General features: G+C 42.2%; 1 protein-coding gene across 4 annotated transcripts in view; it reads right to left on the reverse strand.

Moving 5' to 3' along the window:
• Positions 1-8,579, reverse strand: part of OSBPL9 (oxysterol binding protein like 9) — a 161,004-nt gene extending 152,425 nt beyond the window's left edge. For all 4 annotated transcript variants that reach the window (XM_046661005.1, XM_046661004.1, XM_046661003.1 and 1 more), the window contains exon 1: positions 8,463-8,579. In XM_046661005.1, coding sequence (XP_046516961.1) covers positions 8,463-8,573 — 111 coding nt within the window. In that variant the 5' untranslated portion in view covers positions 8,574-8,579. The remainder of the gene's footprint in view (positions 1-8,462) is intronic.
• Positions 8,580-11,716: the final 3,137 nt, after the last annotated feature.

Below are 11,716 nucleotides of genomic sequence, written 5' to 3' on the forward strand. Positions count from 1 at the left end.
CATTCACTATGAGAACAATGTGCCACATTGTAGAGCTTGAAGATTACAATGCTCAGTACTGCCATCAAGGAGTTTACAAGCTTGCTGTACAGATAAAGAATGTACTAGAGATAGGACTAGTTAATTATAACAGATGTAAAATGATTAAATGCCCAAAAGAATCACATGAACAAGGCTCAAGGGTTTTAGAACAGGGAAAAATCAAAGCTGACTTAGAGAATTCAAGGAAGGCAAAAGACATAAAACGTCCACATACTTCTTCCCACTGATACTACTTACCGTTGTAAGAGGTTCGTTTTCTTTCAGTGCTTTAGATTAGATACAACTTTTCTTTTGTTCCTTTTACAATTCTAAAGCTACTTTATTAGATTTGGACTGTTAATATGTATCATGTAAACTTAATAAAAATCACTTTTGATATATTCAAGAAAAGTTTATCTAGAAAACTATAAATTCACTTTTTTTTTAAAGATTTTATTTTTCCTTTTTCTCCCCAAAGTCCCCTGGTACATAGGTGTATATTTTTAGTTGTGGGTCCTTCTAGTTGTGGCATGCGGGATGCCGCCCCAGCATGGCTTGACGAGTGGTGCCATGTCCGTGTTCAGGATCCAAAGCAGCGAAACCCTGGGCCACAGAAGTGGAACTGGCAAACTTAACCATTCGGCCACGGGGCCGGCCCCTAAATTCACTTTTAATTGTTGGATGGGAGTGGTGCTGACATCTTTCGAGGAGAATCTGAGACTAGCTTTTTTACATCTTTGCAAGAGAAATACACACACTTAAGCTCTTAAAAAACCTAAAATCTAAGAATTGGATGGCAGATTTTTATCATCTTCTAGACAATGCTAAGGATTGCCAAATAACAACGTGTTTTGACTACCAGTGGTTGTGAAATGTAATCATTATGAGTCTCTTCCAGTCAGCATTTAATAGCAAGGAACATGTGATTTCTCTAATGATTCCCTTTGCAAAGAACACCTTGGGGCCGGCACAGTGGCGCAGCAGTTAAGTGCGCACGTTCCGCTTTGGCGGCCCAGGGTTTGCCAGTTCGGATGCTGGGTGGGGACATGGCACACCTTGGCACGCCATGCTGTGGTAGGCGTCCCACATATAAAAAAAGTAGAGGAAGATGGGTACGGATGTTAGCTTAGGGCCAGTCTTCCTCAGAAAAAGGAGGAGGACTGGCAGATGTTAGCTCAGGGCTAATCTTCTCCCCCACCTCAAAAAAAAAAAAGAATACCTTAAGCAGCCCTAGTAACTTACTAATTCACTGTTTCTAACTTTCTCTCCAAAATGTTACAAAAACAATACAAAGTAAGTGAGTTAAACATTTATGTGTAGTGACTAACCATATTTTATAACCTCAACTAGTTCCTCATACAACCTGATTAACCTTTAACATGTCCCTAGTTATTCCTTTTTCCAGTTCCCAAGGTCATTGATGTAAATCTTTACTACACTCAAGGCCTGACTCTACCCTACTTTTTAACATGGGCCTTGCTTCCCACTCCTACAACGTTTAAGCATACTCCTATCTTAGAAGCCCTTCCCCTCAATTCCATATCCCTCTCTGCCTCTTTCACAGTCAAACACCTTGAGTAATCTACACTCACTTTCTCTACTTCTTACCTCCTATTTACTCTTCAAACCACTCCAATCAGCCTTCCACACCCACTACTCCATAGAAAGTGCTCTCACTAAAGGCATTAGTAATGTACAAATTGATCAATTCAATGGTTTTTTTTTTCCTGAGGAAGATTTGCCCTGAGCTAACATCCATTGCCAATCCTCTTCTTTTTTTGCTCAAGGAAGATTAGCCCTGAGCTAACATCTGTGCCAATCTTCCTCTATTTTTTTGTATGTGTGACACCACCACAGCACTGGTGAGTGGAGTAGGTCTGTGCCTGGGATCTGAACCTGCAAACTTGGGCCACTGAAGCACAGCACGCAGAACTTTAACCACTCAGCCACAGGGCCAGGCCCCCAGTGGATATTTTTTAAGATTTCTTTAAGATCTATTCAATCCTCTCAAGAGTATTCAAGCCAAGTAACTATTTGCACCTTGACCGCCACATTCTTTGGGTTTTTCTCTTATATTATCTCTGGCTGTTTCTTTTCACTCTCCTATGCAGGCTTTTTTCTCTGCCAATCCCTTAAATATGATTGTGGCGGTTTAAAATCTATCCACAAGGGGCTGGCCCCATGGCCGAATGGTTAAGTTCACGCGCTCCACTGCAGGCGGCCCAGTGTTTTGTTGGTTCGAATCCTGGGCGCATAAATGGCATGCTCATTGGACCACACTGGGGCGGCATCCCACATGCCACAACTAGAAGGATCCAGAATGAAGAATATACAACTATGTACCGGGGGGCTTTGGGGAGAAAAAGGAAAAAATAAAATCTTTAAAAAAAAAAATCTATCCACAAATTCTTTGACACTCCTTTCAAAAGGGAGAGCCTAATTCCCCTCCCCATACCTAAAATTCCCATCCCTAGTATGAGCTAAATTAATGATTCATTTTTAATGAACAGAAGAAGGCAGAAGTGATGTTCTCAGCCTAGGTCATAAAAGGCACCATGCCTTCCTCCTGACTCTCACTTGGATCACTCCCTCTGGGCAAAGCCAGATGCCCTGTCATGATGACATTCGTGTAGCCCAACAGAACAGCAGCAAGGAACTGAGGCTTTCTGCCAACAGCTGGGAGAGTGAGTCACCTTGGAAGCAGACCCTCCAGCTCCAGACAAGGCTTTCCGATGACTGTAACCCTAGCCAACGTCTTCGCTGCAACTTTATGAGACCCTGAGCCAGAGCAACCCAGTTAAGTCACTCCCAAAGTTCTGAGCCACAGAGACTATGAGATAATAAAAGTTTGTTGTTTTAAGTTGCTAAATTTGGGGATAATGTGTTACAAAGCAATAGATAACTAATCCAATGATGTTTCTCAGTGTCCTATCCAAAGCTCTCTATTATTCTCACTTACTCAACTCTCCATATGTGTAAAACTAACACTTATTCGTAACCCAGATTTTTCTCTAAGTTCCAGGCTACATGACATCTTTATGCCAATTTCAACATGTCCCAAAGCAACCACCTTTCTCCTCCAATTTGTTCTTCCTATCTTCCCTATCATCATTCATCCAGGTAAAACCAAAAACCTGGATTTCATCAGACTCCTCCTCCCCTTTCACTAACATTCAATAAATCACTAAGCCCAGTCAATAAGACCTGATTATTTCTCTGTAACAATAGTATTCTTTAAAGAATACAAATTTCACCTGAACCTATTGATCAATTTTAAAATCATAGAGAGACAACCAGACATCATGTGTCACTTAATATGTTCCACCTATGAAGTATTCTTGCCCAGAAGAAAAAAAAAAAAAAAAACCTAAATTTGATTACACTTCTAGCTCTAATTATCAGTTTATAAGAAACACAGAGGACAAAAAAACATGTTTAAACATACCATAAGAATGTTACCAGCACAATCCAGAATGTGGAAAATTCTACAGAATAAATGATCTGGTTTCTTCAACAAAAAATAGCAAAGAATAAAGCAGGGAAGGAGGACCCATAGATTAAAAGAGACCCAATTTTATACATAGATCTTGTTTGGAATCCTGACTCAAAAAAACCAACTGCTGGGGGCTGGCCCCGTGGCCAAGTGGTTAAGTTCGCGTGCTCCGCTGCAGGCAGCCCAGTGTTTCGTTGGTTCGAATCCTGGGCGCGGACATGGCACTGCTCATCAGGCCACGCTGAGGCAGCATCCCACATGCCACAACTAGAAGGACCCACAACGAAGAATATACAACTATGTACTGGGGGGCTTTGGGGAGAAAAAGCAAAAAAATACAATCTTTAAAAAAAAAAAAACCAACTGGTGAGGGAGAGATGTTTGAGACATCAAGGAAATTGAACACTGACTGGATATTTGACAATACTGATAAATTATTATTATTTAGTTGTAATAATTTTGATAACATTTTTTAAAAGAGAGAGATCTTAACTTTTAGTAATACATACTGAAATATTCACAAGTGAAATGATATGGTGTCTGGGATCTGCTTTAAAACAATCCAGCGGAGAAGGAAGAAGTTGATGGGAGTATTAATAAAACAAGATTAGCCATATGTTGATAACTGTACAAGCTGGAAGACAGGAATTCATTTTACTATCTCCTTTTATGTATTATTGAAATTTTCTATAATAAACATTTTTTCTATAATAAAAAGTGCTTACAACACTTAACTTTCCACTGCCCTGGGGGTAAAGTTCAAACTCCTTAGCATGGTTTACCAAGAAAGCCTTTCATGAGCTGGCCCCTGCTTACCTCTCCAGCTCATCTCACGACTGTCCTCCTCACAGCCCAAACTCCAGGACTGACAAGCCCCTTATTCTTGCCTCCCTCCAAAAACATTTACTGCCTCTATCTCAGGCAGTTTCCTCCCACTGTTCACATGGCCAACCTCTATTCATCATTTGGGTCACAGCAAACCTGCTTCTTCTAGGAAACTTTTCCTGCCCCTCCAAGACTGAGTCCAGTAACCCAGCTATGTACCCCCTAAACATCCTATGCTTCCTCTATCACAGCTCTTACTTGCTGCACCCCCCAGTAGACTCAGTATCATGAAAGCCAAGGACTATTTCCACCTTATTTACCATTTTAACCCCTCTTCCTAGCATAATGCATGGCACACAGTAGGTACTCAATAAACACTAGATAAATTTACAAAAGGCATGACCTCCACCAACTTTCTAAATTTCCAACTTCTCACATATCTATGCCTCCCTCAATTTTCCTTCCTTTCTCATCTTCCTTTGTGATCATGATTCACATAAATGGTTAGCTACTTACACAGTGTTCCCAAACTTATATGCCCTCTCTGGGCACCTCATCTAACAAAAATTCAACTAACAAATTCTTTGTTATAATCTAACAGATCTTCATCTCCAGGCTTGACCTATGGCTCCAAATATCTTCTGGACTCAATCTCCTGCCATCTCCCATACACACCTTTACACTAGAGCTGCTCAGAAATTTTCAATATCTTTTTAACACACATGTTCTCAAGCTTCCCAATTTGTGCATATTCACCATTCTCTGAAATGCCCTTCTTCTCTTTTACCTTTATCCTTTAAGTCTCAGCTAAAATGTCTCTTTGGACTTTTCCAGGCAATATTCTCATAGCAGTCTACTCTTATTTCTACTGTAGAATTTATCATACTGTTCTGAAATTATGTTTAGGTAACCGCTCTGCTAGACTGTGAGTGCCTAGATGGAAACGACTCTCCTTCGTGCCTGCATCTCCAGCATGTATAGTGCAATGCCTATGACAAAGCTGGCCCCAAATAAATCCTTGCTGAATGAACTACATTACATTGTTTCTGATAATTCAGAGACTGTGCTAGAGCTGAAAGGACTGCCTAAATCTACTTTACAAAAGGAGGTAATCAGTTTCTCTGCTCCTATATTGGGCAGCGTAGTAACATATTAAGCTCTTTTTCAAAAACTGAAAATTCACAGGTTATGAAAACAAAAGAAATGTAAAGGAAAAAGACCATCCAGTCCCACAAGACAGGTTTGGGTCCAGGCCCAGGCCCAGAGGAGAAGATCCAGGCTGAGGTGTGGTGTGGATGAAATAATTCAGTTCACAGCAATCCCAGTGATCCTAACCTAACCCTGAGATTATCCCAGTATCAATTCTTAGTACAAGGTGACTCTAAAGCAAGGCCAATACAGTTTAGTTCAGGGTTTCAAGGCCACCCTAGAATACATCTCCAACCACAGAGCCAGACCAGAGCTCATGTGATTCTGGAAACGAAGAATGGAGTGACTTGCTATTTACTGCTCTGCTTAAAAGGCCGTGCAGCTAATTCAGATATTCTTCCCAGAAGACGTAGCTCCGAGTTATCAGCCATACGCAAATCATTAAGACGTATCCTCAAATCCTTCTGAATCCTAATGTACTGAAACAATGCCCAAGTGCACAGAATTCGCTGCCAACATTCATGTGGTCTCCTCCTTTCTTAAGTGAATACGTAGCCTTTTCCCAGCTTTACCGCACCTCCTCTAATTTGGGATTGGGTATCATTTTATTTTCACAAGACCATTTTATTTTACAATATTTCTCTGCTGTTTCTCTGCACGCAATACTTTAACATGGAAGAACTAGAAAAGAAAAAGAAAACTTCTAAATAGCCATTAGTGAGAAGTAGGATACCTCCTTCTGCTGGCAAGGATGATGTTTTATGGAGTCTAGTCTCAGAAGGGAGGATAATAACCAGGGGAGAAAAAACGGAAGTATATGAAAAACCTGTATTTAGCCAGTAAGACAAGGAGAGATTTCTCAAGGTATTCAGAAACTAAAAGAGCAAGGAGGCAGAAAAAGGATACACTAAAGGAAGAAAAACAGGAAAAAGGAAGATTCTACCTGGGTTAGGAGCTCCCAAGAACTCCAGCTTGGGGCCCTTCCAGGTTGGCCACACAAATTTCAGATTTGTAGAGTAACTTAATTCCACAGTGCCACCCACGGAAATTACTCTGCCTTGAACAGGTTGAGAAAGGTCCACAGGATTTTCTGATTATCACATCTACTGAAACCCAATATTACTCTTCATTTATCTGAGCCATCAGATTTCTTAATTTCAGAGTTTTCAGGATTTAATATTCAGTTGCCTCTCTTTCATGGCTACCTAAAGATAATCTTGAGCAGTGTGTTTAAATCTCATTCAGGATTGGTCTTTTTCTCCCCTTTAAAAATGATGCAGAGGGCAGGTCAGGTGGCATAGTAGTCTGCCTCAGCAGCCCGGGGTTCACGGGCCCAGATCCCGGCCATGGACCTGAACACCACTCATCAAACCATGCTATGGAGGCATCTCACATAAAAAAGAGGAAAAGATTGGCACAGATCTTAGTTAGCTCAGGGCCAATCTTCCTCACCAAAAAAAAAAAAAAAAAAAAAATTATGTATAGAAAGAAAGTTGACAGTTGAAAGATGTTGAAAGTTACACTTTTCACTCTTGCAGGCTTGCCTTTAGTAACTCACAGCTTGTAATTTTCTTCTTCCTATAGTGAAAGTGAAGTGTAGTGGAAAGAGTCACAAAGTCAAGAATTTGGAAATGTGATTACACCACTTACTGCTAGCTCTGTGATCTTGCACAAATTATTTAAAAGCCTAGAGCGTCAGATTCCGAAACTGTAAAATGGGGATATAAAATGGAGATAATGAACACCTACCTTGCAGAGTTATTGTGAGTAAAATGAATTAAAGGAACCACTAGACTAGAATATAAGCTCCAAAGAGGAATGATGAATGACTGATCTCTGTTAATTCTTGCTCACATGCACACGCAGGTGCACAGACACTCACACACACCTAGCCTAAAGCAATAATTAACAATAGAGTGGGAGCTCAATAAATATTTTTTAATGAACAAACACACACTAGGGTCCTCATTTCTCTTATCAACATTAACCCTTCTTCCATAATCACAATTTTTTCCTTCTGTTTTCTATTATTTTCTAAAACCCTCAGGACATTCTATTTTGTCCTTTTAAATGGTTTCCTCCCTGTCACTGGCTATTATTAACCATACACTTACTCAGAGAAAGTACCTTTGGACGTAATTTTTCTCTCTAATACCACCCACTTTCCATTTCTAACGCGATGGAGGTGGAAGGGAGAGTCAGAACACAAGATTCACAGCAATTCATGGACTTGCCCACGGCCACTGATTCGTGTTTAACGACAGTGAAGTCCTGAACTCGGCCCTCTCCCAAATATAACTTTCAGGAGACACCGCACTACGCACTCTCTCTCTCCGCTAACAAGGGACTCCTGTGTAGGAAATCCTCGGCTCTCAAAAGTTAAGGCGTCGCTTCCCGCTAACTAGAGGAGCGGGTCCCTAGAATGAGACACTCAACTTGGGCAGACAGGAGGGATTTCGGACGCCTCCGTGTTGCGCGAGGGCCAGTTATCTTTGGACCTGGCCAAGCTCGTTTGGCCACTCCTCCAAGAAAGCAGCGCTCTTCGATCCCTGGAGGGAAGCTAAGGGGCGCGGCCGTCTACCCGGCCTCGGGTGGACGGTGGCAACTCCATGACAACGTTGGGAGACCGCACGGACCGCGCGACTGGACCTTTTAACCCATGACTACGACCGCCCTCACCACCTACCCCCGTGCCCGACCCCACGACGGCTTAATATCAGACCCCAGAAAAGAAACACGGCTCGCCCCCAACCCATAAATCAGCCAGCCAGTGCCTGCTCACTGGCTGCGCCCGCATCTCCTTCACCCTCATTGGCTATCCCGGACGTAAAACCCTCCCCAACGAGGGAACTCTCTCGTACGGCGGCACCCCCAACCTAGCAACCTCAACCTGGCTACCAAAAGCCCGCCCCCCCATCCACCCGGGCACTGCGACCCCCGAGGCGCTCCGGAGCTCTGTCCCCCGAGGACTCACCGTGTAGTAGGAGAGCAGCCCTGCATTATAGTCCAGCACGAACCAACGGTACTGCCAGCCCTTCATCACGTTAGTCCATTTGCTCAGCGGCCCTTCCATGATGGACGCCATCTTGGGAGCCGCCAATGACAACAAACGGCCTGACGTCACTCGCCTATAATGCCTTCGGCATGCGGGGGCGGGGCCTGCGCCGGGGCGGGGCGGGGCGGGGCAGGGGCGGGGGCAGAGGCTCCTCCTCCGACTGGACTTGCCGACCCACGCCCCCAGTTATCAATCTCAAACACTCTTTCTTTGGTCCCGTATTGTGTGTAGGACTCCCTGCCAGGGATGTGAGGAATGCAAGCATGAATACTGTTATTAAGATTATTTATTAGCATGGATAATTTTACTACCCATGATGATGCCCTACACTTCCAAAAGATTTCACATCTGATATTCATTTATGCATTCATTTAGTAAATATTTGCTGTTTTGTGCTATTGGGGATTCAGCAGAGACTTCATGAGAGGTAAAGAGGAACAGGCAATAACATAAATAGTAAACTATATAGTATATTAAAAATTGGTAAGTGCTATGGAGAAAAATTAAGCAAGGAAAGAAGCAGAGAGTATGGGCTGCAATTTTAAATTCCCGAATAGGGAAAGCCTGAATGAGAAGGTAATTTTTGAGCAAGGATCTAAAGAAAGTGAAGGAGGGAGCCCAGAAGAAGAGCTTTTCAAGGGGAAGGAATAGCAAATGCAAAGACCGTAAGTCTGGCATATTGAAGGAACAGCAAGGAGTTCAGTGTGGGTGGTTCAGTGAGCCAGGAAGAAAGTACTAGGAGACAAGGTCAGAGAAGAGCCTTTAAAGGCAATGTAAATATTGTCCTACCATATCTAGGCGCTGTTCAAGGTCCTGGGAATGGAACAGCGAAGGAGCCAGACAGGTTCCTTGCTTTCTAAGGGCTTAAATTCGGTGATGGAAAGCAAACACTAAACAAGTAAACAAGAAAAATATCTATTACTGAAAGATGCCTTGCAGAGAATTTAAGTAAACTGATGTAATCGGAAGCCAATGAGGCTACTTTATATTGGGTGGTCAGGGCAGGACCCCTAAGGAAACGACATTTAAATTGAGTTGTGAAGGATAAGAAAGAACCAGCCGTGAAAATATCAAGGTAAAGAGCTAAAAAGAGAATTGGGAAGTGGGGTGGGGCGTTAGCTAGAAGCGGTGGTGAGGTCAAGGGAGAGGTTTGCTTTGTCTTTTTTGGGGGGACTTAAAAAATATTTTGTTTATTCAAGTATGGTGTTGTGAATCCCTTGTCTTTACTGATAACAGAAGCTCTAGGAAAAAGAATATCGCTGAAGGAGCAAAACAGAGAACCTATTTGCTAGCTAATCAAATTGGATGAAGATCTGAAGTAATATTAAATTGATCATGCTTGATCTGTTCGATATCTTCCCCCCCCAGTTTTGAGATATAATTGACATAGAACATTCTATAAGTTTAAGGTGTACAACATAACGATTTGATATATGTATATATTGCAAAATGATTACCACACGAAGCTTAGTTAACATCCATCACCTCATATTACAATTTTTTTTCTTGTGATGAGAACTTTTAAGACTTACTCTCTTAGCAACTTTCAAATATACAGTGCAGTATCGTTAGCTATAGTCACCATGCTGTATGTTACACCCTCAGAACTTTTTATCTTATAACTGTGATAAGAGATTTTCACATATTGAGGTGTATGGGGTAACTATTCTGATTCAAAACTAATTCAGCTTGAACTAAAGAAGCCTGATTTATGGCCTATCAAACATACATCGTACGTCTGCTTTAACCATTAAAGTGAAGAATGCATTAAACTTTATCTCAAAGTAAAAGAATGCACTCTTTTAAGATAAGAATGCACACTTACCCTCCTACGCCAACCAGTAACACCTTCATTAATACTACTGAAGATAAGTTACCTTTCCCCAGACATCAGGGTCGTGTTGACCTGCTAATTTGCAACTGAATACTTCTTTGAAATTTTGATGAATATGTATCCTAGGTGTGTTCAATGTATGTTCTCCGTTCTAAAAAGGTATAAAACTGTATTGAAAACAATGCTTTTCTGGAACACTTTCTTTTTTGTGGAGACTGCCTTCCTGGATTATAGTGTTCAAGATTGGCTCAGGTAAAACTCAGCTTATCTCAGTGCTGGCCCTGTGGTGGAGTGGTTAACTTTGCCCACTCCACGCTGGCGCCCCAGGGTTTCACCAGTTCAGATCCTGGGCACAGACCTAGCACTGCTCATCAGGCCATGCTGAGGCAGCGTCCCACAGAGCAGAGCCAGAAGGACCTACAACTAGAATATACAACTAGGTTTTCGGGGGCTTTGGGGAGAAGAAGAAGAAGGAAAAAAAGATTGGCAACAGATGTTAGCTCAGGTGCCAATCTTTGAAAAAAAAACAACTCACCTTATCTCTCTTATCTATAGAATGGTTATTGGTTGTTTTGTGTCAACAACTGGAAGTTTTTACTTTTTGACCATGTTTTAGTTTGATTAGTCCCACTTATTTTTTATTTTGTTGCTTGTGCTTTGGGCATCATACCAAAAAAAATCATTGGTAAGACCAATGTCAGGAAGCTTTTTTTCAAGGCCAGCCCAGTGGCGCAGCATTTAAGTGTGCACATTCTGCTTCTGGGGTTCGTCGGTTTGGATCCTGGGTGGAGACATGGCACTGCTTGGCACACCATGCTGTGGTAGGCGTCCCACATAGAAAGCAGAGGAAGACGGGCACGGATGTTAGCTCAGGGCCAGTCTTCCTCACCAAAAAGAGGAGGATTGGCAGCAGTTAGCTCAGGACTAATCTTCCTCAAAAAAAAAAAAAAAAAAAAGTGGGGCCAGCCCAGTGGCGCAGTGGTGAAGTTCACATGTTCCGCTTCTCAGCGGCCCGGGGTTCGCGGTTCGGATCCCGGGTGCGGACATGGCACCACTTGGCACACCATGCTGTGGTAGGCGTCCCACATATAAAGTAGAGGAAGATGGGCACGATGTTAGCTCAGGGCCAGGCTTCCTCAGCAAAAAGAGGAGGACTGGCAGTAGTTAGCTCAGGGCTAATCTTCCTCAAAAAAAAAAAAAAGGAAAAGAATCATTTTCTATGCTTTCTTCTAGGAGTTTTATGGTTTCAGGTCTTACAAGTAAGTCTTTAATCCATTTCAAGTTAATTTTGGTGAATGGTGTAAAATAGGGGTCTAGTTTCATTCTTTTGCATGTGACC

The sequence above is a fragment of the Equus quagga genome, chromosome 5 (assembly GCF_021613505.1).
Source record: "Equus quagga isolate Etosha38 chromosome 5, UCLA_HA_Equagga_1.0, whole genome shotgun sequence".
NCBI classification, from domain to species: domain Eukaryota; kingdom Metazoa; phylum Chordata; class Mammalia; order Perissodactyla; family Equidae; genus Equus; species Equus quagga.